We start from the raw sequence: 25,258 nt of genomic DNA on the forward strand, positions 1-25,258 counted from the left end.
AAATCACACACAGGAACATCTTGATGATTTTCATTATGTCCTAATTATTATGTGAAAATTTCATCGCTTTCCTTTTAGCCCCACTGGGTAAACTTGAAGTTGCTTCTTATGGCTGGAGCACAGCAAATGCCTATATAGAACAGCAGAGATCGAGGCAAAGAAGGTAGAAAAGGGGGTTCTTCATGAAAGGTCATTTAAAAAAGTTGGCATGTTATCTTTTAGGCATTGAGGAGCTCCTGAACTGTTTAAAGCAGGGAAATAACATAATGTCTTACAGAAATGCAATTCCAGGGGACACATAGTAAATGGATTATAACAACATCCATCAGAGTCATCTAGAGCACTTATAAAGACAAAGTGTGTCAGGGTGCCTGGGTGGCTCAGTTGGTTGAGCAGCTGATGCTTGGTTTCAGCTCAGGTCATAGTTTCATGGGTCCTGGGATGGAGCCCTCCATCAGGCTCCATGCTCAGCAGGGAATCTGCAAGATTCTCTCCCTTTGCCTCTCCTTCTACTCGTGCATGCAAATGCATGTTCTCTCTTTCTATAAATAAATAAATAAATAAATAAATAAATAAATAAATAAATAAATAAATAAATAAAGTGTTTCATGAGTCCTCAAGTGGCTTCTGGTCTGGGGACTATACTTTGAGAACCTCTGTATTAAGGGACATAGAGTTTAGTAAGTAGACTACTGACTAGTGGAGTTAAGATATAATTAAGTAATACGCATCTAGGAAAGGAAAGTAGAAACAGAGAGTGTAGGTGATTTTTTTATAGATTTTATTTATTTATTTGGAGAGAGAGAGTCAGAGACATAGGCAGAGGGAGAAGTAGGCTCCCTGTGGGGAGCCCAATGTGGAACTTGATCCTAGGACACCTGAAATCACGACCTGAGCCAAAGGCAGATGCTCAACCACTGATCCACCCAGGCGCCCCAAGAACATAGGTGAATAAGTGATGGGTTGCTAAGGTGTAGTTGACCTGATTCAATAATATTTCCCTCACTTTTATTGATCGGTTAATTACATAATGTTGATGCTGTTAACCAAAACAGAGACTCTAGGAGGTGTGCAAATTTTGTTGTTGTTGTTGTTGTTGTTAAAAGGAGGGAAGAGGAGATAATTTTGCAGACATTGAGGTCTATGGAGAAAACCAAAAATTGAATATATGGATTTGGAGCTGAGAAAACTCTTATGTGAATGTAAAGCACATCAACACTGTTCACAAAATGTAGGTCATACACTTATCAAGAGTCTTCTTCACCCAAAGTCAAATATAGGTGGTTTTATTATAAATGTCATCAAAATCCAGAATAGCTGAGAGGTATTAATCATTTTGTAATTAAAAAAAATCTTTAACATTTGAAAAAGAGTATCAGAAAAGCACTTATATTGTATAGAAGTCAGTAAATACAGAGATAAATACAACTAGAACAACCAGCACACAGTTCTTTTTTGACACACTTTGCTAATTAAAAAAGTAATCAGCATATCAATATTTTTCTTCCTGGAACATTTCTAAACCTGAGCCAACATGTATTCATTTGAGGTTGCATCTGGTTGGTACAAACCAAAGAAATACAGTCTTTTGTAATTGAGTTTTCTTTTTCTAATAAAGCAGATGGATAGATAAAGGTCAAAAGCGATGGGAAAAATGGAATGTCCTCATTTTTTTAGTGGTTGCTATTACATTTAAAATTTTGTTTTTGCTAAGATAGTCTACATTAGAAGGTAACCATAAATTGCAGAGAAGAAATGTTTACATATGCAATATTTGATATGATTTTCTTTTATTAATCCATTTAATACTTAATTGTACTTCTATTCAAACAGAAGATCAGCTCTTCTGCTCTGAGGTTCTTATATTGCCACATACCCACACATAATGACTTCTGCAAGAGAAAACAGAAACTTGCATCAAGAATCAGAACCAGGTGGAAGCCAGGGGGATGCATAAAAAAATGTGGTTAGAATGGGGAAAGCAGAAAAGTGGGAACAGAAAGGTGAGATCTTGATTTGATAAAGGTTTAGAGGCAAATGGAGCCAAATAAATAGTTATAAAATAGAATTGTAAAGTAAAAAATGAGACTTCTTTAGCCAGGGGAGCCAAACCACCAGGAAAATGTAGGAGTGTCACAGTAACGAACAAGAGAAAGAGAGTGGGGAAATGCATTGCTCTTTAATACAGGAAGAACAAGGAAGACTTAAGATCTGCTGAAAGTCTATCAACAAGGCGAATTTCCAAACAGCAATTTGTCTCTCATGCAATGCTACTAGAGTTTTTCCTGCCACAGAGTAGCCGTACTGGTCCTTTAATTTCAATCCACTTCTCTTAAAAAGGGATTTTGTCCTTTTTTTTTCTTTCTATATGACCTTTCTACTGTTTGAGAGGTAAACATTTTTTGTGGAGGTAAAGCAACTGGCATTTCAAAATCCTTAAGAAATTCCATCTCAGAGGGCTGTGAATATATTTGTGAGAAGCACACCTCATTTTTTAGGCTGCCTATTCTTGTATAGAAGTGTAAGTTAAGGCTGGTGATTATGTTTTACAAAGGAAAAGACATTCGTATTCCCTTTTTAACCTACTGGAAGTATATCATTAAAAATAAGCAAACAAAAACAACAATCAAACCAGATAAAAGCCTCTTCAAATTGAAGAGATTCCTAATGTGACCTTTATCCCAGAGTAAGAAACTGTTCTACAGATTCCTCCCAAGCCATGGAGCTGGTGGCCCAAAGAGAGCTGGTGGCCCAAAGATGAACAATGCTGAGAATGAAGTTCTTTGCTACAACTCATTATGAACCTTCATTTTTGTCGTTGTCCTTTGATCTGCCCAACATGTCACACAAATACAGCAGAAACAGAATCTGCAATACCTAGAAAAAAAGAAATTTTTAGCGCTGGTCTATTTCCTCCAGGAAATAATGTAATGGTTATAGCTATCTGTCAGTATAAGCATGGTAACTTCAAAAACAGATATTAGAAGAGATGGCTAATAGTTTTGCTTCAAGAAACTACTCAGGCACCTGGATGGCTCAATCAGTTAAGCAACTGACTTTTTGTTTTGGCCCAGGTCATGACCTCAGGGTTGTGAGACTGAGCCTTGAGCAGGGATCTGCTTGGTGTGGGGTCTGCTTGTCCCTCTTCCTCCTCCTTAGTCCTTCCCCCTCACTCTTAAGTGCTCTTCCCCTCTCTGTCTGTAAAATAAATAAATAAAATCTTTGAAAAAAAAAAAAAAGAAATGACAAAAAACCCAAAATGACTAAGTACCTAAATAGATGAATGTATCTGAAATCTTTATGGCACTCATATGTATTGCTTAGAGGAATACAGTAATTTATAGGATTGTTTTAAATACAATTTGAAATTTCAAACTCTAAGATTTAAACTTCAGCAAAATTTAAATAAATCACAAATGTACTATGCTTTCTTAGCACATAAGACCATAGATCTCAATATCATGGTGGAAGCAATAAATAGTCCATTTGAAGATTGGATGTCATTGTAATGAGCTATGTCTTTAAAATTTCTTGGGGCATGGGATGCTATCTGTGTTATACCATTGTCTCTAAGAGACCTGTGATCATTAGGTATGTAACTTTCACCAAATATTCATTTTCAGGAAGGATTTGGACCCCTGCATAATTACTAACTAGGCAGGCCCTTGAAGGATCAAGTTGGAACACAAGTAGAGAGGAGAAAGTATTTCAACTCCCTCTTAGTAGATGGGGGCTGAAGAAGAGGTGTGTGTGTGTGGCGGGGGCGGGGGGTGGTGGATACAGAGTCATAATTGAGGCAACTATGAACAAACATCAGAGCCTTGCCAGAGCCTTGAAAAAGCCACCCTTCGGCCCAGATCCAGGTACCACAACTTTGATAGGTAGAGATAATTTAAGTTTAGTAACCAAGGTCCATGAATAGCACCAGTAATTTATCTTCAAGTTCCAAAAATGTAAAAGTCCCCATGTTGCTAAAAAGTAGAAGCCTGATTGGCTTAATAGTGCTCTGGCTGGAAGATTTCTGTGATGTTCACTCTCCTTCATAAATAATTTAATTAAAAAAATTTACTGGGGTGATAGAACGGACCACTGATTAACTCTCATGGATCCTACATTATGGAACTATTGGCCAAGTGTCACCAGACTGAATCAACATTTAAACTCTCAAACTTTCCTATAACTCTCTTTTCTCAGTCTCACTCTCTGGAGGGCTCTACAGTTTTTAAGAAGTTATATACATGTTAGGAATCATTGTAATGAGAAATTAAATGATCACTTTAATATGCAATATAGTTGGGGTGGAACTTGATTCATAAACTGTGCTGATTTTCCAGATCAAAATTTTAGTATATAGCATACATTGTAGAACAGTTTAAAATACTTAACTAGCTATTTTAATTTGGCTTGTGGCTAACCAAAAACAAAGCTGTTATTCAGTAAAAAATGTATTATTTGGTATTCACATCAGCCCCTTAATTCCAGTATATTTTTTGCTTGAATCTGTAGGTGACAAGGGGCATATTAAATCAGAAACAATCATAGTGCTCAGATTTTCATACATTTTGCCACAAAGAAAAGTGCTTCTTGTTATCCTCGAGCAGGTATTACAATGCACAAATTGAGGAAAATTGATTCATCTATAAAAAAATAAATTTGGGGGGTGTCTGGCTGGCTCAGTTGGTGGGATGTGTAGCTCTTGATCTTAGGGTTGTGAGTTCAAACCTCACGTTGGGTGTGGAGCCTACTTAAAAAATAAATGAAATAAATAAACTTTGGAGATGTTTTTGGGAATTTCAGCCTCCTAAGTTGAGGGTTTATATGGTTTTTGAAATTACCTTTGGTAAATGAGTACTCTATTTTATCATATTTTGCACATATTTGCTTTCCCTGCAGTCCTTCTTCTTTTTCAAAATGTGAACATGTATGACGTGTGTCTCTAAAGAACACTATTTTATTTTCATCAATTGGCTAAAGAATGAAAATTATTCTGTAAAAGTGATCTGAGTACACTGGAAGCATACTATGGACTTAAATTATAAGCATACAGGCTCATAACTTTAATATTTTCAAATGGACATTTAGCCTGAAGTTTTAAACATAAATTCATGACTCACCACAAATATTGCCTCCCATTTTAACATGGGCATAGCCGTCTACTCCCCATGAACTTCCCCATGAGTTCCGCACAATCCAATATGGAGTACTTCCTACAAACATAAGACAGTAACAAGTCTTGAAAAATTCAGAGTTTTTTGTGAATGCATGTTTCTTTAAAGTTTAGTTCTTGTTTAGTAGCTCTGAGCAAAATATTAAAAATGTAACGTGATGCCTAAATAAACTAGCTAACTAAATGTGTGCTGTACTTAAGTGTCAGACTCCAATTAATGGAAAAATACGTTTGAATCGGAGCGCATGAAAGGAAGATACACACACAATTCCAGAGAATTAGGAAAAGGAAAAAAAAAAAAGAATTTTAGAGGTGCATGATAAAACAACAATTTCTTTTCTTTTTCCCCAACAGTTATTCTAAACATTCCAAGTGGAGAATGCACATTATTTAAATCATAAATTATCATTATTTTAACAAGGTTGTCCTCAAAATTGATTGGAGGGACCAATCAATTGACATTGACCCATGACATAACAGGATATTTATATATAGAAGTCTACTGAAAATCTGTAAAGGTCTTAGGAAGACTTAGACATAGAGGCACCAAATTTCAGCATTTTGAAGGATGTTGACCATTTGTCAGTCAGAGTTCAAGCTGGAAAGCAATCAAGCCTTATCAGCACTTACCTATTTTATCAAATCCAGTTATGAGAACTGCATGATTTGCTTCTCCACTAGAGCAGTGGTGCTGTATTATCCCTCCCAAATAGTCTTGCCAACTCACTGCATCTACTACCACTACCAATGGGCCAAAGGTAAGAAGTACTTTTGCCATTTCATCTTCTTGGTCACTATCGAAAGGGGAAATACATGGTTAAGGAGTTGTTTTTAAGGTAAAGATATTTTATAAAAATAATCTATTTAATCTGTGTATTGTTAGGAGTAGGTTTGGTTGCAATTACAGAAGACCTAAAAGATGGAGACTAGAATTCTGGGAGACTGGGTAGTCTAGGACTACTATGGATCTCCTAGATAGCAGGAAGCCAGAATTTTTCTATGTGCTTGTTCAATCATGTGAGGTTTCCATTGCCAAGGCCATTTAATGGTCCAAGGTGGCTGCTGGAGCTCTAGCCATTTAACACATATTTCAGAGAGTAAAAGAGAGAGGTGCTACATTCCCGTTGAGAAGACTTCCCAAAAGTAACACACACATTCTGCATATGTCTATATGGATCTCATTGGCTATGACTCAGTTATGGGGCTAAGTTTAGCTTCAAGGAAGATGGAAAATGGGGTTTTGTAGCTAGCTGGCAGTGCTCAGCTACTATAGGGGGATTCTTTTAATAAGGAAAGTAAGAAGACTGGATGCATGGAAATATATTTCTGCCATACCATGTGAGAATCCAGATTGACAAATTTATGTGAGAGAATGCCAAATGCAGAAACCATAGTGTAGGGTAACACAAAGGTGGCAAATGTAATTATATGACAGAAGCAATGTTAAGATGCCAGGAGAACTAGTACTAGATTGTGAAGTCTGTGAAAGACCCAGTTATTGCTCTCACACATGGACACCTACTGATAAAGTCTAATATTACACAACATTTGGCCATCATCGATCTTGGAAGTATGATTAAACCATTATTTACACTTTTAAAGGTCAACCTTATGAGTGAAGGACACTGAAACCAAGTTACTGATATTTCAAGCCATTAAGATAGCATGTGGTAGTTTATTGCTGCCGCAAGCCATGGGTAGATTAGTAGCTCCCAAAAGTAAATAATCCATCATCATATCCAGCTGGGGATCAGTTTCTATCAAGGGGCTATTTTGTCCACAAGTGGGGAAAAAAATGGAGTGGAAAAGAGAATTTATTCAGACAGAAACTACACATTCATTCTAAACATTTATATTACCTGTTAATGTGAAGATCCTTTTCTAGAGATCTATAAGCAGTCAATTCTAATTTTTGCTACTGTAATAATAACTTGTATTCATTAAGATTACCCTGAGACAGGCAAAATTACAAAATTCCTAAAAGGCAGCATAGTAGGATATAGGCTTTGAGGTTCTGCATACCTGGCTTCAAATTCCAGCTATAGACTAGAGACATTCTGGTCACACTGGAGAGTCCAGTGACTCAAGCAGGTAACTGACTGAAGTCACCTATGTTGTAAAATCAATATAAGGATAAAATTGTAGGCCTAAGTTTTATAGCAAGCCTAACACATAAATTATACTGTAAATTTGGGATCCCTGGGTGGCGCACCGGTTTGGCGCCTGCCTTTGGCCCAGGGCGCGATCCTGGAGACCCGGGATCGAGTCCCACGTCGGGCTCCCGGTGCATGGAGCCTGCTTCTCCCTCGACCTGTGTCTCTGCCTCTCTCTCTCTCTCTCTCTGTGACTATCATAAATAAATAAAAATTGAAAAAAATATTAAAAAAAATTATACTGTAAATTTAAAATAGTTTCCTTTCCTTATTTCTAAATTATCTAATAAGCGAATTTTGTTTACATAGGTTTTTAGTGTATAATGTATATTTTCTTGTATTCAAACTTTTGAACAATTGGTGTTCAAAATTTTGAATATTCTTGTTATCCAGATATGACAAACGGGATTCTCTCTGTAAAAGCGTGCACAAGTGCCTATATCTTTTTAAGATAATAAAAGATATACTGTAAATATATGACCTCAAAGGTCTAGGGGTAGGAACAGCATGATGGAAAGAGAATGATCAAGAAGGAAATATATCTTTTTAGAGTACAATTCTAAAAAATTAACATTGTAAGATCAAAGAAACAATTGAGTAATAGTTTCTGTTTTGAAGCAAGAGTAAGACAGTAACAAGCCTTGAAAAATTCAGAGTTTTTTGTGAATGCATGTTTCTTTAAAGTTTAGTTCTTGTTTAGTAGCTCTGAGCAAAATATTAAAAAAGTAACGTGATGCCTACATAAACTAGCTAACTAAATGTGAGCTGTACTTAGTGTCAGACTCCAATTAATGGAAAAATACGTTTGAATCGGAGCGCATGAAAGGAAGATACACACACAATTCCAGAGAATTAGGAAAAGGAAAAAAAAAAGAATTTTAGAGGTGCATGATAAAACAACAATTTCTTTTCTTTTTCCCCAACAATTATTCTAAACATTCAAGTGGAGAATGCACATTATTTAAATCATAAATTATCATTATTTTAACAAGGTTGTCCTCAAAATTGATTGGAGGGACCAATCAATTGACATTGACCCATGACATGACAGGATATTTATATATAGAAGTCTACTGAAAATAAAAGTATGGAATAGTATGAAATAGGAGGATATGCCATAGTCTGGACCAGCAAGCAAATGTTCCTTTTTGCCCCAGAACTGATTAGCATTGCTATCATTTGTGTTTTAGAAAGATGCTGGCTTTTAGTAAGTCCAAATATACTCCAAACAGCATCTTTTTTTCCATTATTAGCCCGATGTAGAATTACAATCGACCACTGAACTGGAGGTTATGAGTGCCCAACCCCTACACAGTTGAAAGTCCGAAAGTAACTTTTTGACTCCTCCCAAAACTTGTCTACTGTTAACCGGGAGACTGAGTGATAACATAAGCAATCCATTAACCCATTTTTCTATGTTATATGTACTTAATACTGTATTCGCACGATAAAGTTAGAGAAAGTTTTTATGAAAATCAGAAGGAAGAGAAAATACAATACTATACTGTACTTCTTAAAAAAAATCTGCTTCTAAGTGGAACATGTAGTTCAAACTTGTGTAGTTTGAAGGTCAAGTGTACTATCGAAATACATATTATTGATAATGGGTATATTACCAAATCTTTCTCTATGCTTATTATATTTATTTCACAGATAAGTAAGATACAAATCCTACATTCTTTAAAGAATTCTGAATTTTATTGTCATCAAGATTTAGTGATTAAGGTAGGTTGGTAGGTTACCAACCCTTCATGAGAATGTGGATTTCTATCTTCTCATTCCTAGAATTCAGGGTGTGGTACTGTGCTCTAGTTTTTCAATCCCTTGTTATATGGAGTTTCTCTGTTTAAATAGTCATCCTCATATTTAGTTTGAGTTTTGAAAGGTCTTTCCTGAGGTCTGATGAACAGGGCATGAAGAATCCTGGGTATACATGGTCATTTTACTTTAGGACTAGACTGTTTTTATGATTCAGTGGGGTTTTGCTCATTTGGTTGGTTGATTGGTTTCATTTTTAGATCTTTTCAGATTCTACAGAAGATTATTTTGAATCCAAGCCTGGATTCATCCTTGACTCACTTTTCTCTCATCCATATAATCCACATAATCCTTCAATATACTCTGTGGGGCTTTATATTCCACGAGGGGTATTAACCTATTATGTCTCAATCCTAAGACCATTCTTCTAGCGCTGCTCCAAGGTTATCACCTGATAACCTTTATTACCTCATCTCCTACTAGTCTTGTGCATCTTGGGACTACAGTCCCATTGGCTTCCTCATCATCCTTTAAATATGCCAAACATGTTTCTGCCTCAGAGCCTTTGCACTTCTGGCTCCTTCTGCTTGAAACAGTAATCTCCAAGATGTCTGCATGGTTACGTTCCCACACTTCTCCAGGTCTTTGCTCAAATGTCGTCTTCTCAAGGAGCCCCTCCCTTTCCCTCACTCTGGTATTTCCTCTTTTTCCCCACTGTTTTACTTAATTCTCTGTTATTATATCTAACATTCTGTACATATTTTTATGTTTTCTTTATTGACTGTCTCTATCACTAAAATATGCTCAGGGTTTTTTTTGTCTGTTTTGTTCACTGCCGAATCCCCAGAACCTGAAGCAGTGTTCAATGTATATTTAATGAAAGAGTAAATCAATGAAAGATCTTTCAGAGCCTAACACAATTAGCTCAGCACTGTATTATAAGAATCTTTATTATATTCAGTGTAAATGTAAAGGTTTTTTTTTATAGGGACCTCTTTCTTCTTAACCAAAGGGTTAGATAAAATACGCTTCAGGTCCAATGCCAGTCACTTTTATATTCTCTCTCTCTAATTCAGACTCATGCCTATTCTTCCTTTTTGTCTCATTTTTTTTTTCATTTTGCTACTCATGAGGGATTTCCTGAAGTTTTTAAGTGACATTTTGTAGGGTTAGTGGGGTTTTTTGTCTTTAAAAAAATTTAAGTGTCATTTTGAAAATCTAGTTCCTTCTTGTACACATGCTTCCCTTACACTCTCAAGGAATCGACAGCTTATAGAGACACACTTCCTCATTTTTGAAAGTGTGTTTCCCTCACAAAAGATATGGAACAATGCACTCAGTGACTCTATACATTTTATTATAGATTGTCTGTAGCCTGCCATCAGTGGAATTGAGGCTCTCTGGCGTGTGGTTCCTGGGGTCACCCCGAGAGCCCCTGAAGACAGGAGCTGTGCTGACAATCTGCCAGTTGTCTGGTACACTTAGGCATATTTAGAGGGGTTCCATTTTGTTCAATGATCTAATGTCACCCTTGATTTCCTTGAGCTCTCACAGGCAGGCACCATCTGGATCAAGACGTCCTTTAATGTTCAGTATCAGTATGTTTTAGGGTCGTCTGTCACCTTGGCTGAATATAATTTACATTCTGTTTTCTGTTTCAAAGAGTATACAAAGGTCCCTTTATATATATATATTTTAAATGAAAATGGAGTTCTTTGAATTTTCCTTTGTCCTATTATCCCTGAATACCTATTTTACACCATATCAAATGGTCACAATGGTTTTCTAGCTGGCTTTCAGTTCTTTATGTATTTTTTTTTAAACTACCACTTTTTTTTTAAGATTTTATTTATTCATGAGCGACACACACACACACAGAGGCAGAGACACAGGCATAGCGAGAAACAGGCTCCATGGAGGGAGCCCGACATGGGACTCGATCCCAAGTCTCCAGGATCACACCCTAGGCTGTAGGAGGCACTAAACCACTGCACCACCCGGGTTGCCCTCTCTATGCATTTTTTTTTTTTTTTTTTATTTATGATAGTCACAGAGAGAGAGAGAGAGGCAGAGACACAGGCAGAGGGAGATGCAGGCTCCATGCACCGGGAGCCCGATGTGGGATTCGATCCCGGGTCTCCAGGATCATGCCCTGGGCCAAAGGCAGGCGCCAAACCGCTGCGCCACCCAGGGATCCCCTCTCTATGCATTTTTAAAGCATTGTTTTAATGACTGTTTTCCCCTGAACCTATCCAAAGTTATCACGCCCTTCAGCTTCCAACACAAACCCCTTTCTTCTGCCTGTCCTTATCTACCCCTGTACTCCCATCGTGCCTATAGCGTGTGCCACAGAATCTATCTCCAGTAGAGCTAGGTAGATTATCAGTAGAGCAAGACTACTTGCTACTATTATGAAACTTTCAGTTTATGTTTTTCTTATAGCTGATGCCTTAAAAAAATGCAAGGGTGTTCAAAAACTACTTCTTGGTAAGTGGACTGCTTGATATTAATTGGAGAGTCTATACAAAGCGATTTTGGATCAATTCAACAGTGAGACAACTATACAAATGACAATTAGGATAACTCAATTTGTCAAAAGGAAGGTGTTAAATATAAACTATACCTTACACTGGATTAAAATGTGTTAATTCCATTATAAACACAAATGGAAAAATAAGTAGATCGTACTTAAGAAACAACATCCATAATACTCCATTAGTCTCTGTATCAAAAAGTAGGTCTCAAAACAATTACAAGTATGCAGTGATGCCTTCAATCCAGTTATTGATTCTGAATGGACAACTGATCAGAAATTAATACAGAGAAAGACACAATAGAATAAGACAATTACCTGAAGTCATATGCAGAATAACCTCTGATTGAAAATCCAGAATATGAATCAGAAAAGTAATGACACAGGCCATTCTGTGCTTTAAATGGGTACTCTGAATCTCTCACCAGTTTTACTTGTGTCTAAAAGAAAAAAACCATCCAAAGTATTCTCTAATTAAAATGCAGTTGTTTTAGAAATCAAATAGAACTTAACTATGATGCGTCAAAATAAGATTCAAGTTGGCCACATCCTCCTCATGTGGATACCCTTTAGGTTATTAAGATCTTAAATTCAACCTTTAGGTGTTTGTTATGGATATTCTAAGTAATTAAACTCAGCATCTTTCTCTTTTACTCTTGTTTTTCCTCTATCTTCCTACCTTAGAACTAACTTCCATTTGATATTAGTCATTGCTTTTCTCCTGAGGTTGCAATGGGGCAACTCAATTTTCCTTCCAGAGCTTCTGGCTTTGTCAGCCAGTTTTTGAGATGCATTCAGCATTGGCAATGGTCAATTCAAGCATTCTTCCCATCCAAGTCTCTATATGCTATTCATTTAGCACATGCCTCATATTTTTAGTTGTTGATAGACTATCCTCCTTTTCTGATCCTGGTCTTACAGAAGCCAGGGGATGCAGAACATGTACTCCTGGCATGTAGTAACTCAAAATATGGCAAACACTCAAGGAAAGAATATTCAAGTTTGGGAAATTCCAGCTTGACAACTTTTACAAAACATAGTAACATCCTCATTGGCTGGCTTCATGAAGTTGATACTGGATATAGGACCATGTCAGAGAGTGTCCTAAGAACATGGAGCACACGGTGGTGTATTGGATAAAGCCCTCCAGTGAGAGGCAGAAGACTTAAGACACAGTCCTGACTCAGCTACTGACTTGGCAACATGACCTCTCCTCTCAGGTCTGATTTCTTCATCTACATAAAGTGTTATTAAATTTGCTGATTTCTAAGGTTGCTTATAATCGCAATATTCAAAAATCCTATGGCAATAAGTAATCATATGTTCTCATCTTTCTGAGACGTTATACAATTCATATCTATGAAAAAAAAACATTTACCTGTTAATAAATGCTAAGGAAGAAATATATGTATTTTTCTGAAAACAAATCCAGGTAAGATTTTTCACACTTTGATCTCTCAATGGCTGACCTGCCTGAAAGCAATTCATTTTTAAATCTGATTAATTCAAGCTCTGGACATCTAAAATTTCTGAATTAAAAAACATTCTTTGGTATATGAGAGTAAACTATTTAAATTCTGAAACATAGAGTTTAAAAGGCTGAGATACTAGTTACCTTATTCAACCAGTTCAAAGCATTGAGAGTAGAGCCTCCACTGCAGCCGTAATTATTATATGAACAATCAATGACCTGCTGTACACTTATGTCTGCCAAAGGCTTCCCTTTTATTGCATATGCAGATTCCACAGCACCCACCACACTGAAGGCCCAGCATCCTCCACACTGTTTAAAAACAGAAATAGAAAAAAACAAAAAAAAAAAAACAAACAAAACAAAACAAAACAAAAAAAACAGAAATAGCATTGTATTTATCATCAAATAATGTTCAAACCAAGTTTGGCAACATCTCTAAATATTACAAGTTATCAAGTTTTAAGTGAGTACAATTTGGGGGCCTACAGAATATTAATGCCCATCTTGTAGATTTTCAAACTGGCAAAAGAAAAGAAAACCATAATTCTCTTTTAAGCACCAAAATATAATTATTAGAGATAAATTGATGATCACTATTGTCAATTAGATAATGCAAGGTAAAAGCGAATTTTAGCGATCGAGAGAACACTTGGATGATCTTTTAAAAGACTAATCAGTTCACTGAATGTGACTTCTGTTTTTATGAGGTGCTCCTATACCCACCCACTCTTCAATCCATCTTGTTTCTTCCCTGATACTTTGCCTCTATGGCATCCACTGTCTCCACCCTAAGGGGCAGAGGCAGTGATGTGGTGACATGGGATGAGGATGTATGTCGTCTATGCTCCACTCATTATTTGATGGACTGAATTACTTTTTAGGCTGTCAAGGTGCCAGTATGGGCATATCACAGATATACATAAAATGTCATAATGATAAAAACCCACACCGGTCACTCCTCATTCTAACGTTGGCTGGCAATCTTCCTGATTCTGGATTTATTAACTTGATTTTACTAGATAGACTAGAATGAAAGAATAAAAAGGCTGGTTCTGAAAAAAAGGGAGAAGATGGAGGAAATGAAATCAATGTTTTTGAATTGTCACACACAAGAAAGAGGACTTCATAGAAAAGGCAAAGGTAAGGGTAAGGTTAGGAGTTGGACATAACTGACTTCATCACTAGACAAGTGCTACGGAGTTAGGCAAAGAAAGGAAGGAGAACAATTAGTTGTCTTTGTGAAGTAGTGTCAAGCAAGTTTATGGCTTTAAGTGTCTTATGTCTATACCTCCAATTCCTATGGCATAGGAAGATACATGCTAAAGAACTCTATTTCTAGGTCTCTACCCCTTGGGAAAAGTGAATACAGGTTGCTAATACCTTATCTATAGCTAGCTTTAGTTTACCTCCCTGTGGCTGCCCCAGAAGGCAGTTTGTGCTCAAAAATATCTCTCCAGTATATTTCTTTAATTAAAGATTACTAATTGAATTGTATTCCTTTAATACAAGATAGATACTTTCTGGAAGGATTCAGTTTCTGGCTAATTCACACTTCATTATGAATTCAATAATAAAGCAAATGATTTGGTGGTAAAGTTTAAATCATAACAATAGATATTTTTAAAAGAATAAGAGAGGGCAGCCCGGGTGGCTTGGCAGATGAGTGTCGCCTTCAGTCCAGGGCGTGATCCCAGAGATCCGGGATTGAGTCCTACGTCAGGCTCCCTGCATGGAGCCTGCTTCTCCCTCTGCCTGTGTCTCTTCCTCTCTCTCTCTCTGTCTCTATGAATAAATAAAATGTTAAAAAAAAAGAATAAGAGATATACAATCTGAGAAGTAAAAATGTATCATTCCAACTAGACAGTGACTGAGAAACTGCTTGGTCTAAAACACTATACAGTGGGGGGGTGGGGGGGGTCCCTAGATGGCTCAGTGGTTTAGAGTCTGCCTTCGGCCCAGGGCCTGATCCTGGAGTCCTGAGATCGAATCCCACATCCAGGCATGAAGCCTGCTTCTCCCTCTGCCTGTGTTTCTGCCTCTCTCTCTCTCTCTCTCTCTCTCTCTCGCTTTCTCTCATGAAAAAGTAAATAAAATCTTAAAAAAAAAAACAAAAAACAAAACAAAACAAAAAAACAAACAAAAAAAACCACTATACACGGAGGCTGAGTGACCTACTGAGGTTTCCACTGCAGATAAATTGAGACTATGTTCCTGTGGTTAAGGGTCGATTTCCCCTGGTTGGCTGACATTTCCTATGCCAATGGGGTTGCAGAGGAGTAGGTTTATCTTCATTTATTTTTATTTTTATTTTTTTAAAGATTTTATTTATTCATCCATGAAAGACACAGAGAGAGACACACAGAGACACAGGCAGAGGGAGAAGTAGGCTCCATGCAGGGAGCCTGACGTGGGACTCGATCCAGGGTCTCCAGGATAACATCCTGGGCCGAAGTGGGCGCTAAACCACTGAGCACCTAGGCTGCCCCCCAGGTTTATCTTTAAAATAAAAGTTGGCCTTGATACCTGCTTCTCATTTCACCAGAGATTCTTCCTTCATTGTCATTTCTGGATGACTGGAGTGTGATTTTACCCAGAGAAATGATGGCTTTCATTGCAAGTTTGATTGTACTGGTCCTCAAAGGTGACTTCCCATGCATGCTAAGATGATTCAAAAAGAAAAAAAAAAAAAAAAAAAAAGGCCCTACAACTCACAGTCTGCTGGTTCCTCACTTGGGTTACAACACGTTTGTCCCGCCAGTCAAATCTTAATGGTAAAGACACATTGCGTATGGATGTTCGCACCTCTGCCGGGTACCTGGGCGATCTGGAAGGTTTGCTTCTTAAATAAATAGCTGAATAGAAACATGAGATAAAAAGACAGCCACAATTATTTTATAGGGAGGGCCTCCTGGGATTCTTTCTGGAGAAATTTTTCAAACACAAACAGTAGCTTTCCAGTAGAGCCGGCCATTTGTGATTTTCCTTTAGAACATGAAACGCAGACACTGGAAGCTACAAAGATAGGAATTTCTACAACAGGAATGGAACTGCCACATAAAATGACTTGTCTGATAGAACTCTGTCAATAGTAAAAATAAGTATAATTGACATCATTAGCTTTATCATCACCCATGGAACTGTGGATGTGCAGAATAGAAATGACACTAAAAAACTGCAGAAGGGATGAAACACTGGCCCTTACAGCCACATGGAAACATCTGTAATTACAACATTTAAATCTTAAGCAATAATTAGAAGACAGTAGCCAGGAGTCTATTTTTCTGTCAGCACCTGGCACATGCATAACATTCAGTATTTAATAAATGTTAAGTATGACTTCATTTACTACATTCGCAATTAAACAGTTCCTCAAAAATTAAGGAAACAAATTAAATTCAGAAAACCAAACAACTAATAGCAAAATCACACCATACCTTTAAACTCTTCAGGAGACAAATAAGAAAATTGATTTATTCCATAGACGGCACTTGAGTTTTCACGAGGGAATACAGAATTCAAGTATCGATGTCTATTAAGACTTTCCTGAAAAAAGAAAAAGGTTAATTCACATCACGTATATTAACTTTGCAGAGCAATGTATGTGTATCTAACTTGGACATATTTTTCAGGTATTAGAAGTCAAAACTTGATTTATTTCCTGCGGATCAGAATGAAAGATTGCATTAAGACCTCCAGATCAGATTTATAGACATTTGTATGAAAACTATTATCTGATTTCAGGTATATTTTTGAGGCAGGGAGAGGTATGTCTTAATGCATATATAATTCCTTTTCACTAAGCATGTTGAAAGCACAAACTATGTATTTGTTTAACATACTGGAAAAAATAAAATGAATTGCGAATAAACCCCAGATACTAGTAGAAACCGTCCCCAATAGACACTCTTTAGATTAAACAATTATGAAATCAAAGAGTGTGTCTTTATCTTTGTATTTCCAAGCACAATGTAACAGAGCACGAAAAAAATAAGTAAATAATAAATAAATATGATTCCATTGGAGCTTTACAGACCTCTCCATCTCATTAAGGGTAAAAAGGCTTTGTGAAAGATATATAATCCTGGAATGTTCCAGGAGGATAGATTGGCTTCTTTATCTGGAGAGAAAATATCACCATTTACAGATTTCTCAGCTCTGAATTTTGCGATAATTTATCTGAAGCTTGACTTTGATGAGAACTTCCCTCAATTTCCTAATGCTAACCAACTCTGCATGATAGATAAAACTTCAGGGGACTACTGTTTTGTAAGTTTCCAACTCTAGCTTGTAAATATTTGTTTATGCATTTTGTGTTTATTGTGTGTCTGTCTCAAAAACCTGTAAATAAAATGAGGGCCTCATCACTGTATCCCCACACTGAGTACATGCCTAGCACACAATGAGTGCTTACTTAATATTTGTTGTTGAATAAATACACAAGTGACATCTTATATACAACATGCCTTTAATAGCTTTAGGCTGTTTATTTTTAAGCAAACTATGACTGGAACTTATCATAATCTTATTTTGTCCTTATTGACCATGCCTGGAAGGATTGTTACTAAAATAATAAACAGTTGTTAAATTTTAGTTACTTAAAAATAATCCTGGTAAAGTGGAGTTCTGAATATAATTTAGTGAGGAGATTACAAACATAAAAATAGAACAGAAACACAAAGCAAATATCTTTTGCCATATTCCATGTGACAAATATGAGCCAGAGACTGCTAACTGCTAAGGAATTTAAAATGCATTCATTTTGTAAGTATTGGTTGAGTATCTTTGTGGGGTAAGAGTAACCAGGGAAGGCACTGAGAATGCACGACATTTGACTGCACAGGGAAGTATGCAGTAGCCATGAGAGTGGGCCTCAGAGACGTCCATCTGTCCATCTATAAGGAGCTTATGCGCTGTACGCTGAATTATCACAATTACACAAACAGAGGCCACGGTTACAAAGGCTGCATCTAGCCAATGACTGAGCCTTGAGGCTGGCCTATTTTAGGGAAACGTGGGACTCCCCTGAAAGCTGGCTGATGATTAACAAGTCCCTGATGGTTTCTCTGACCCTTCCTTGGGCTGCACTGCAGCATGTGGCACTTTCCCCAACCTTTCTTCACTTTCTCCTCCACTCAGGGTCAGTTACATTGCAACCAGACAGCTCTCCCTGACCCTCTCCTCATTTCTCTCAGTCATTGGTCTTGTGATAAAGAAATGAAAAAAACAAAAAGAAAAGAAAAAGAAATAAAAAAAAAAAAAAACAAAAAGAAAAGGATAAGACAAAATTACCAAGAATAAAAAAGGGCCATCACTACAGATGCTTCAGTCATTAGAAGAATATTTCAAAAACTGTAAGCCAGTAAGTTTGATAACGTGTATGAAATGGACAAACTCCTTGGAAGTCACCAATTACAAAAGCTGAATGTAAGAGAAATTGAAAACTCTAAGCCCAGATGTCTTGGTTGGTGAATTCTACACAATTAAAAAATAATAATACCAATCTTATACACATTCTTTGAGAAAACAAAAGATAAGGGAACACTTTACACCTTATTTTATAATTTATAAGGCCAGTATGACCCTGATTGCAAAACCAGACAAAGACATCTCAAGAAAATAGAACAACGCACCAATAGCCCTCATGGCTATAGATGCAAAATCCTTAAGAAAATATTAGAAAATTAAATCCAACAATATATAAAAAGGACAACACATCATGACCACGTAAGGTTCATTAAAAAATGTTACACTGGTTGAATTTTTGAAAATCAATCAGCATAATATACCACATTAGCAGAATTTTTAAAAAGGAAGGAAAATTGTAGGATATTTTCAGGTGATGCAGAAAATGCCCTTGACATAATTCAAAACTAATTCATTATAAAAATCCTCAGCAAACAGTGCATGACAGAAAATTTCTTCCATGTGACTGTGGGAATCTACGAAATACCTATATCAGCCAGAGGCCAACTTCTAAATGAATCGCATTGGTGAGTTTCCTATGTCTTTCCAGTGCAATGACTCCTGTCATCTCATGGCTGTCCACAGCCCACGCTGAGGCTACTTGATGTTTACAATGTGACTTCTTGCCAAAGACAAAGACCTCTAAACCCCAAAGTGCTCCACTTTGTCCTCTCCCTGACACTAATCTTCATCCTCCCTTTTTGGATTTTGCAAAACCACTAATAATATTAAAAGTGCTTTCCATGAGAATTGTGAACAAAGCTGAACAAAGCACAATTCCCTTGCACATTTGCCTACGCACACAGTAGATTTCTCCAATCTCTTCTCAATTTGCAATACATGGCTTAACCACATTGCCTTGCAATCTTTGGCTATATATTCAACCTCTTTGGTCTTTATTTTCTTCACTGACAAATGGGGCAATTCTGACCTGGAATAATGTGAGGATTAATTATGAGATTGTTTGGAAAACACAAATTACAGTGACTGACAGAAAGATATTAAATACTCCCATGCTGTATCTTTTTTTTCTCTTTTGAACACAGAGCATTTGGATATAGAAAATGTTGTTCAAAGACCATGCTTTCAGGTTTCCTTAATGTGGGGCTAATCTTTCTCATGGAATTAGAAGTGATCAATTACCTATTGAAAGAAACAGATAGCTTTCATAGTAAAATAATATTATCAGTATAACCAAGAATATCTATTCTATTTGCTGTAACAGTAGGACACATATCAAGTCCACCTAACAGAATGTCAAATCACTTAAATTTTAAAAAGCCCTGTGTCTCCTTTCTAGAATGAACTCCTCTTTCAAGTGACTTTTCCGGTCTACTTCAATTTCTTCCATGAGAGCAGATTTCATAGAAGCATCGCGAACTGTGATTCTATTGAGCCTCTGCGCCTCATCATGCTAACAACCTCTGTCCAGAATCAATCATCGGTAAATGATCAATCACCACATGTTCTTAACATAAGGCAATGAAGCATATCATAATGATATAATAGTATAATAAACTATACACACAGTACAATAAACGATCCTAAATCCATATAAAATATTAAAATGAAAGACTTGAGCCTTAATTTCACTCATGAAAGAAGAGAGTAAAGTATTGAGAAGTATACAGGAAACATCATTAGTAGTTTTGAAAGTCTCAGAAGTGTGAAAAACAGACAGATCATATGATGGTGACCTATTTTGCACTTAACAATATGTGGTGTGTGCTCCCTTACGATGAATCCATGCATTGGCGGGATGAGCTGTACATTGAAATCACTACAGAATCAAAAGGTACTTTGGAAGACCACCTTTTGTTTAGCACTCTAAACTCCTTCTCACTTCTGTTACTTAGACTTTTCCCTTAAAAGTCCTCATTTGCAGATTCTGAGGTTTGGTGTAGGATAAATCATATATTGTACAGATGGATTTAAATTGTTCTCCTTGCTGGTGCTTTAGTTTCTAGAAGTTGTAGTAAGCCCAGGGATAAACCAAAAGGTAAAATATTTGTATGCAGTGTTGGGGCATTGCTGAGAATTTCTCTCCAACTTGGGAGATGCAAATCTTAGATCAGTGTATCTCTTCTGAGGCAATCTCCCTCCTTCCTTCTCTTCCCTCCCAAAGACTTTTGGCAATCTGGAGACATTTTTGATAGTCGCTACTGGCACCTAGTGGGTAGAGGCCAAGGACACTGCCAATCACACTACAAGGCACAGGACAGCTCCCCACAACAAATAATTATCCGTTCTAAAATGTCAAGAGTGCAGTTGTTGAGAAGGCCTCTACTAGGAAAATAAAAATAAATACTTTGACAAAGTTTTACTGCTTTATTACAAAAGTTGCTTTACAAAAGCTGCCTACGCAAAGAATATTTTACATGTGTGTTGACATCTGTGTAAAAATAATATGCATGCATACTTATCATGCAAAGTAAAATGAAAAGAAATATGTAGTCGGTATTGTCTGTGTGCATGCATATAAAGACTGAGTTAAAAAGACACTCTTGAGAATTGGTGGAAGCAATTATTTTTCTAGTGTATTAGTCTACATTTTTCTATTTGTTCACTGAAATAGGCATTACAGTACAATGTTTAAATATGCAATATCCATTTGTTAGGTTATAATTTCTTAGAATGTGGCACATGTCTTTTTCCCCCACTGACGCAGAAAACCTAGACCAACTTCTTATATGTAGAGAATATCAAAATATTGGATAGAGAGATGGACAGCTGGACAAATGAATGAATAAATTCTGATCCAAGATTTCAAGTTCCTGATATATTTCCATTTTGGCAATGCATACATTAAGCTAGAATTACTGGAAGTGGTCACTTGAACAACAGTATCTTACATAAAATTCACCCATGTTAGGTAGAAAATGTGGTTTAAAGCATTCTTGTATAAGAGTTCACTTGGAGGACACAAACCAGATTTCAAGGGGTTGATTATGGCAAATACGTGACCCATTAGTTAGGATTGCTCGTTATAAAATGCTATGATCTTCAACTTACACAGAAACAACATGCCTACACGTATATATTATTTTATTTTATTATTTATTTATTTTATATCATTATGGCAAGAATTTTTAAGGTGACGATTCTGAAATTTTATGCACAAGTCACACATGTATCGGCATGTAAACACGATCCTGAAGTGAGCACATATGACTTTTATTAGTTCCACAATTGGGTCTGTGACTTTTCGAAGGCGTAAGAATACCAACTGATCTGTGGCAAAATGATGAGCATCAGTCAGTATCAGTGCACACCTCGGTTTCATCACAAAGAAGAGTAGGCTGGATCCTAGTTAGGTTCTTCTTGAGTGCCAGAAGTTCTAAAGCAGTGAAAGAACAGAGGTAGGGGTCACTATCCCTTGTCCCCTCATCAGTTATCCTGACAGGCATCCCACAACAAACCAAGGAGCAGCCTCGTCTTCACCCAACGATAATGTGAGGATAGCTTGTGGGCAAGTATCATAGATGTCATCTAACTTCCATTTAAGAAATAGTCCCAGGAATTTATGGATACACAAGGCAGGGATGACAAGACCCTTTCACCATTCTCTGAACCCACCACCATGAAAGACATGACTCATCAATTGGTCACTTTCTCCAAGAGTCAGAATTCATTCATTCATTTGTCTAGCTGTCCATCTCTCTATCCAACTACAATCCCTTAAATACTGTTCAATGCCATATTTCAGGCAGCCACTACTAATCCATCACTTTGCAAACATGATGTGATCTATTTGTTATCCCTAAATAAGAAACAAAGATCCAAAGACTATAGCTCTATACAAATCTATAGATTTGTTCACTTTTTATGCTATCTATAGATTCTGGCCCAACACAGAGCACTTTATGATTCTATTTTAATTTTTAAACTTTATTTTTTTAAAAAAATGTAAAATATTTATTTACATATTTATTTGAGAGAGAGAGAGAGAGAAAACTCTGGAGAGCAGGGGAAGGGGCAAAGGGAGAGGGAGAAAATCTCCTGCCGACTCCCTGCTGAGTGCTGAGCACTGAACAAGGGCCCTTATGTGAGGCTGGATCCCATGACCCTGAGATCATGACCTGAGCTGAAACCAAGAGTCAGTCAGTCAACCGACTGAGCCACCTAGGTGCCCCTATTTTTTAAAACTTTGACTTCATTGTGAAGCAAGGACATTTTCTAGATTCTGCACACAATTTACCTGATGGGTGAACAGTGGGGAATCTCCCCCAATTCATAATTTGACATAATCTTACAGAAGCAAAGCGTTGTGGAGTTATACTGAGTTGAGTTACCACATCCTTCAGTCTACCCTGCTAGGCCACATGCTCCTGGCTGCCAAGGAAGCAAGGCCTTTTCTTTCTTTGCCTGCGTCCAGCCCTCTACTCTAGGTCCAGACATCTAGATTCTAACACCAAGAGGTGTTCCCGGGCAGCCCGGGTGGCTCAGCCGTTTAGCACCACCTTCGGCCCAGGGCCTGATCCTGGAGACCTAGGGATCAAGTCCCACGTCAGGCTCCCTACATGGAGCCTGCTTGTCTCTCTGCCTGTGTCTCTGCCTCTCTCTGTCTCTCTGTCTCTCATGAATAAATAAATAAAATCTTAAAAAAAAAAAAGAAGTGTTCCCACTTTCCAGCAATGTGTTCTGAAGTCTAAACACTCTCGTTTCTGGGCATCCATTTCATGAAGGAAACTCCCACTGGAAGCAATTGCTTTGGAAACTTTTCCAGGCTTTTTCAACTCAAGTTTTTTAAATGTACTAAAAACCTTCATAACTGCCTTCCTCCACTTAAACTCCATCTCCAGGTATGGATCCTTATCTTTCTCCTGAGAAGAGTTGCATTTTTATAATAGACATTTGCCTCCTGGATATAGGGCTCTTTCACAGGACCAATAGGAATAACTATGTAAGTAAATACACATGCTTATAAATGTCAAAAAAATACATTTATGACTTGGGCCTTCTTGTGCTTCCAAACCTGCGACATGATTTTCTTGAGGAGTACAGCAGTCCCTCTATGTATTCAGTCCATGAATACGTGATCACTATAGATAAGATTGACTATTTTCTCCCTGCAGGGTTTGGGTCACCACCATAGCCACCAAACTCAGGACAGGGGTAGAACACAGGACAGAAAGTTTGTAGCAATTGTACTGGTGCTTCTGGTTCAAAGAAGCTAGAATGTAGCTCAAGAGCAATAAAGCAGAGACAAAAGTACACATCTTGGTTTGGGCAAAAAACAAGAATGGGCAGAACCAGGTTAAGATTGGGACTTCCTACACACTGGAATTTTCTAGAGGAGAGAGGAAGAGCAGAAGAGCACAGCTATAGAACCCCAGGAGGGGCGCCTGGGTGGCTCAAGGTTGAGCATCTGCCTTCGGCTCAGGGTGTGATCCCAGGGTCCTGGGATCGAGTCCAGCGTCAGACTCCTCCTAGGGGACCTGTTTCTCCCTCTGCCTGTGTCTCTCTGTGACTCTCATGAATACATAAATTAAATCTAAAAAAAAAAAAAAAAAATAGAATGCCAGGAGAAATCCCAAGACTAAAGCAGCAAGAAGCCAAAACTTAGTTCCAGAAAGCAGTATTACTAAATGCTTACTTCTTTTGGATTTAGAATGAATCAGTTTTCTCTTGTCATCAAATGATGACATCTTCCCTGATTAAAATAAATTGTCAAGCGGTATCAGATACACAGAACCCAGTGACGCAAACCCTAAATGGGTAACTCAAGGTCACGGGAAACCCTGCTTATCCTCCGCTAACTTGGCGCATTCCAGTTTTAACGCCGGGGTCATTAGATTTTACACGCTCATAAAGATCCTCGAAAATAACGTGGAAAAGAAACACAATGTTCCCTTTTCTCAAAATCCGCGTGCACCACCACGAAGAATGTTCGGGTGAGGAGCCCCGGCTCGGCAAGACCAAAGGGCAGGACAGCGCCCCCCGGCGGCAGAGGAGGAGCCGGCAGGTTCCCGCCCGGAGTAGGTTCTCGCGACCTCAAGGAGACCCGGCCCGGGGACCTGCCAAAAGGGGAGCCCGGGGAAAGCACCCCTTGCAGCGGATGAGAATACGCTGGACGGGTCCGTGGATTCCTCAGGGCGCGGGGTTCACGGCCCGGGCGGCACTCCGGGGGCCCCGGGCCCGGGGCAGCTGCCACGCGGAGAACGGAGGGAGAAGGGGCCGGCGAACCGCGGCCCGGGCCCCGGGTGGAGGCGGCTCGCGGCGGCCCAGCCCCACCCCCACCCCCCCCCCCCCGACCAGGAAACACACGGGGCGGCGCGATCGGTACCCGGAAGGCGGCCGCCGGCGGCTCGCGGCTCCGCGCCTCGGTCGCCGTGAAGGTGGCGCGGGGCTGCGCGGGGCCGGCGCAGCAGCAGCAGCAGCAAAGCAGCCAGAGGCGCCGCAGCGCCCGCAGCTCCATCCGCGCGCCCTGCGCCCCCGGCCCCCGCCCCGGGCCCCGCCCCCCCTCTGCGCCCCCGGCCCCGCCCCCCCTCTGCGCCCCCGGCCCGCCCCCTGCCCGCAGGCCCTACCCCCGGCCCTGCCCCTCCCCCCCCGCTGCGTTCCCCCTGCACGCCCCCCGCAGCTCCATCCGCGCGCCCTGCGCCCCCAGCCCCACCCCCCCGCCCCCCGCTCTGCGCCCCCGACCCGCCCCTGCCCGCAGGCCCTGCCCCCGGCCCTGCCTCTCCCCGCCCCCTCCCCTCCCGCTGCGCCCG

At 38.7% G+C, this 25,258-nt stretch overlaps 1 protein-coding gene across 3 annotated transcripts; it reads right to left on the bottom strand.

Moving 5' to 3' along the window:
- Positions 1-1,270: 1,270 nt before the first annotated feature.
- Positions 1,271-24,978, bottom strand: CTSO (cathepsin O). Of its 3 annotated transcripts, none has more exons than XM_072773756.1 (8): positions 24,835-24,978; positions 16,520-16,628; positions 15,798-15,937; positions 13,227-13,394; positions 11,930-12,051; positions 5,798-5,961; positions 5,115-5,207; positions 1,271-2,877 (listed from the first exon to the last, which is right to left on the bottom strand). In XM_072773756.1, the coding sequence occupies exons 1-8, from the start codon at positions 24,964-24,966 to the stop codon at positions 2,843-2,845; spliced, it is 963 nt and encodes a 320-aa protein (XP_072629857.1). In that variant the 5' UTR covers positions 24,967-24,978; the 3' UTR covers positions 1,271-2,842. The 3 variants fall into 3 exon arrangements, with proteins under 3 accessions (XP_072629857.1, XP_072629859.1, XP_072629860.1); XM_072773758.1 differs by having other exon boundaries at positions 15,888-15,937; positions 24,835-24,976; XM_072773759.1 differs by lacking the exon at positions 5,115-5,207 and having other exon boundaries at positions 24,835-24,976.
- Between the last annotated feature and the right edge of the window lie 280 nt (positions 24,979-25,258).

Source organism: Canis lupus, chromosome 13, assembly GCF_048164855.1.
Source record: "Canis lupus baileyi chromosome 13, mCanLup2.hap1, whole genome shotgun sequence".
NCBI lineage: Eukaryota > Metazoa > Chordata > Mammalia > Carnivora > Canidae > Canis > Canis lupus.

Coding starts and splice junctions, on each gene's coding strand:
- CTSO (XM_072773756.1), bottom strand. CDS start 24,966: ATGGAGCTGCGGGCGCTGCGGCGCCTCTGGCTGCTTTGCTGCTGCTGC. Junction 5,208..5,797: donor AACTGGATTTGATAAAATAG/GTAAGTGCTGAT, acceptor TTATGTTTGTAG/GAAGTACTCCATATTGGATT. Junction 2,878..5,114: donor AATGGGAGGCAATATTTGTG/GTGAGTCATGAA, acceptor CTTTTTTTCTAG/GTATTGCAGATTCTGTTTCT.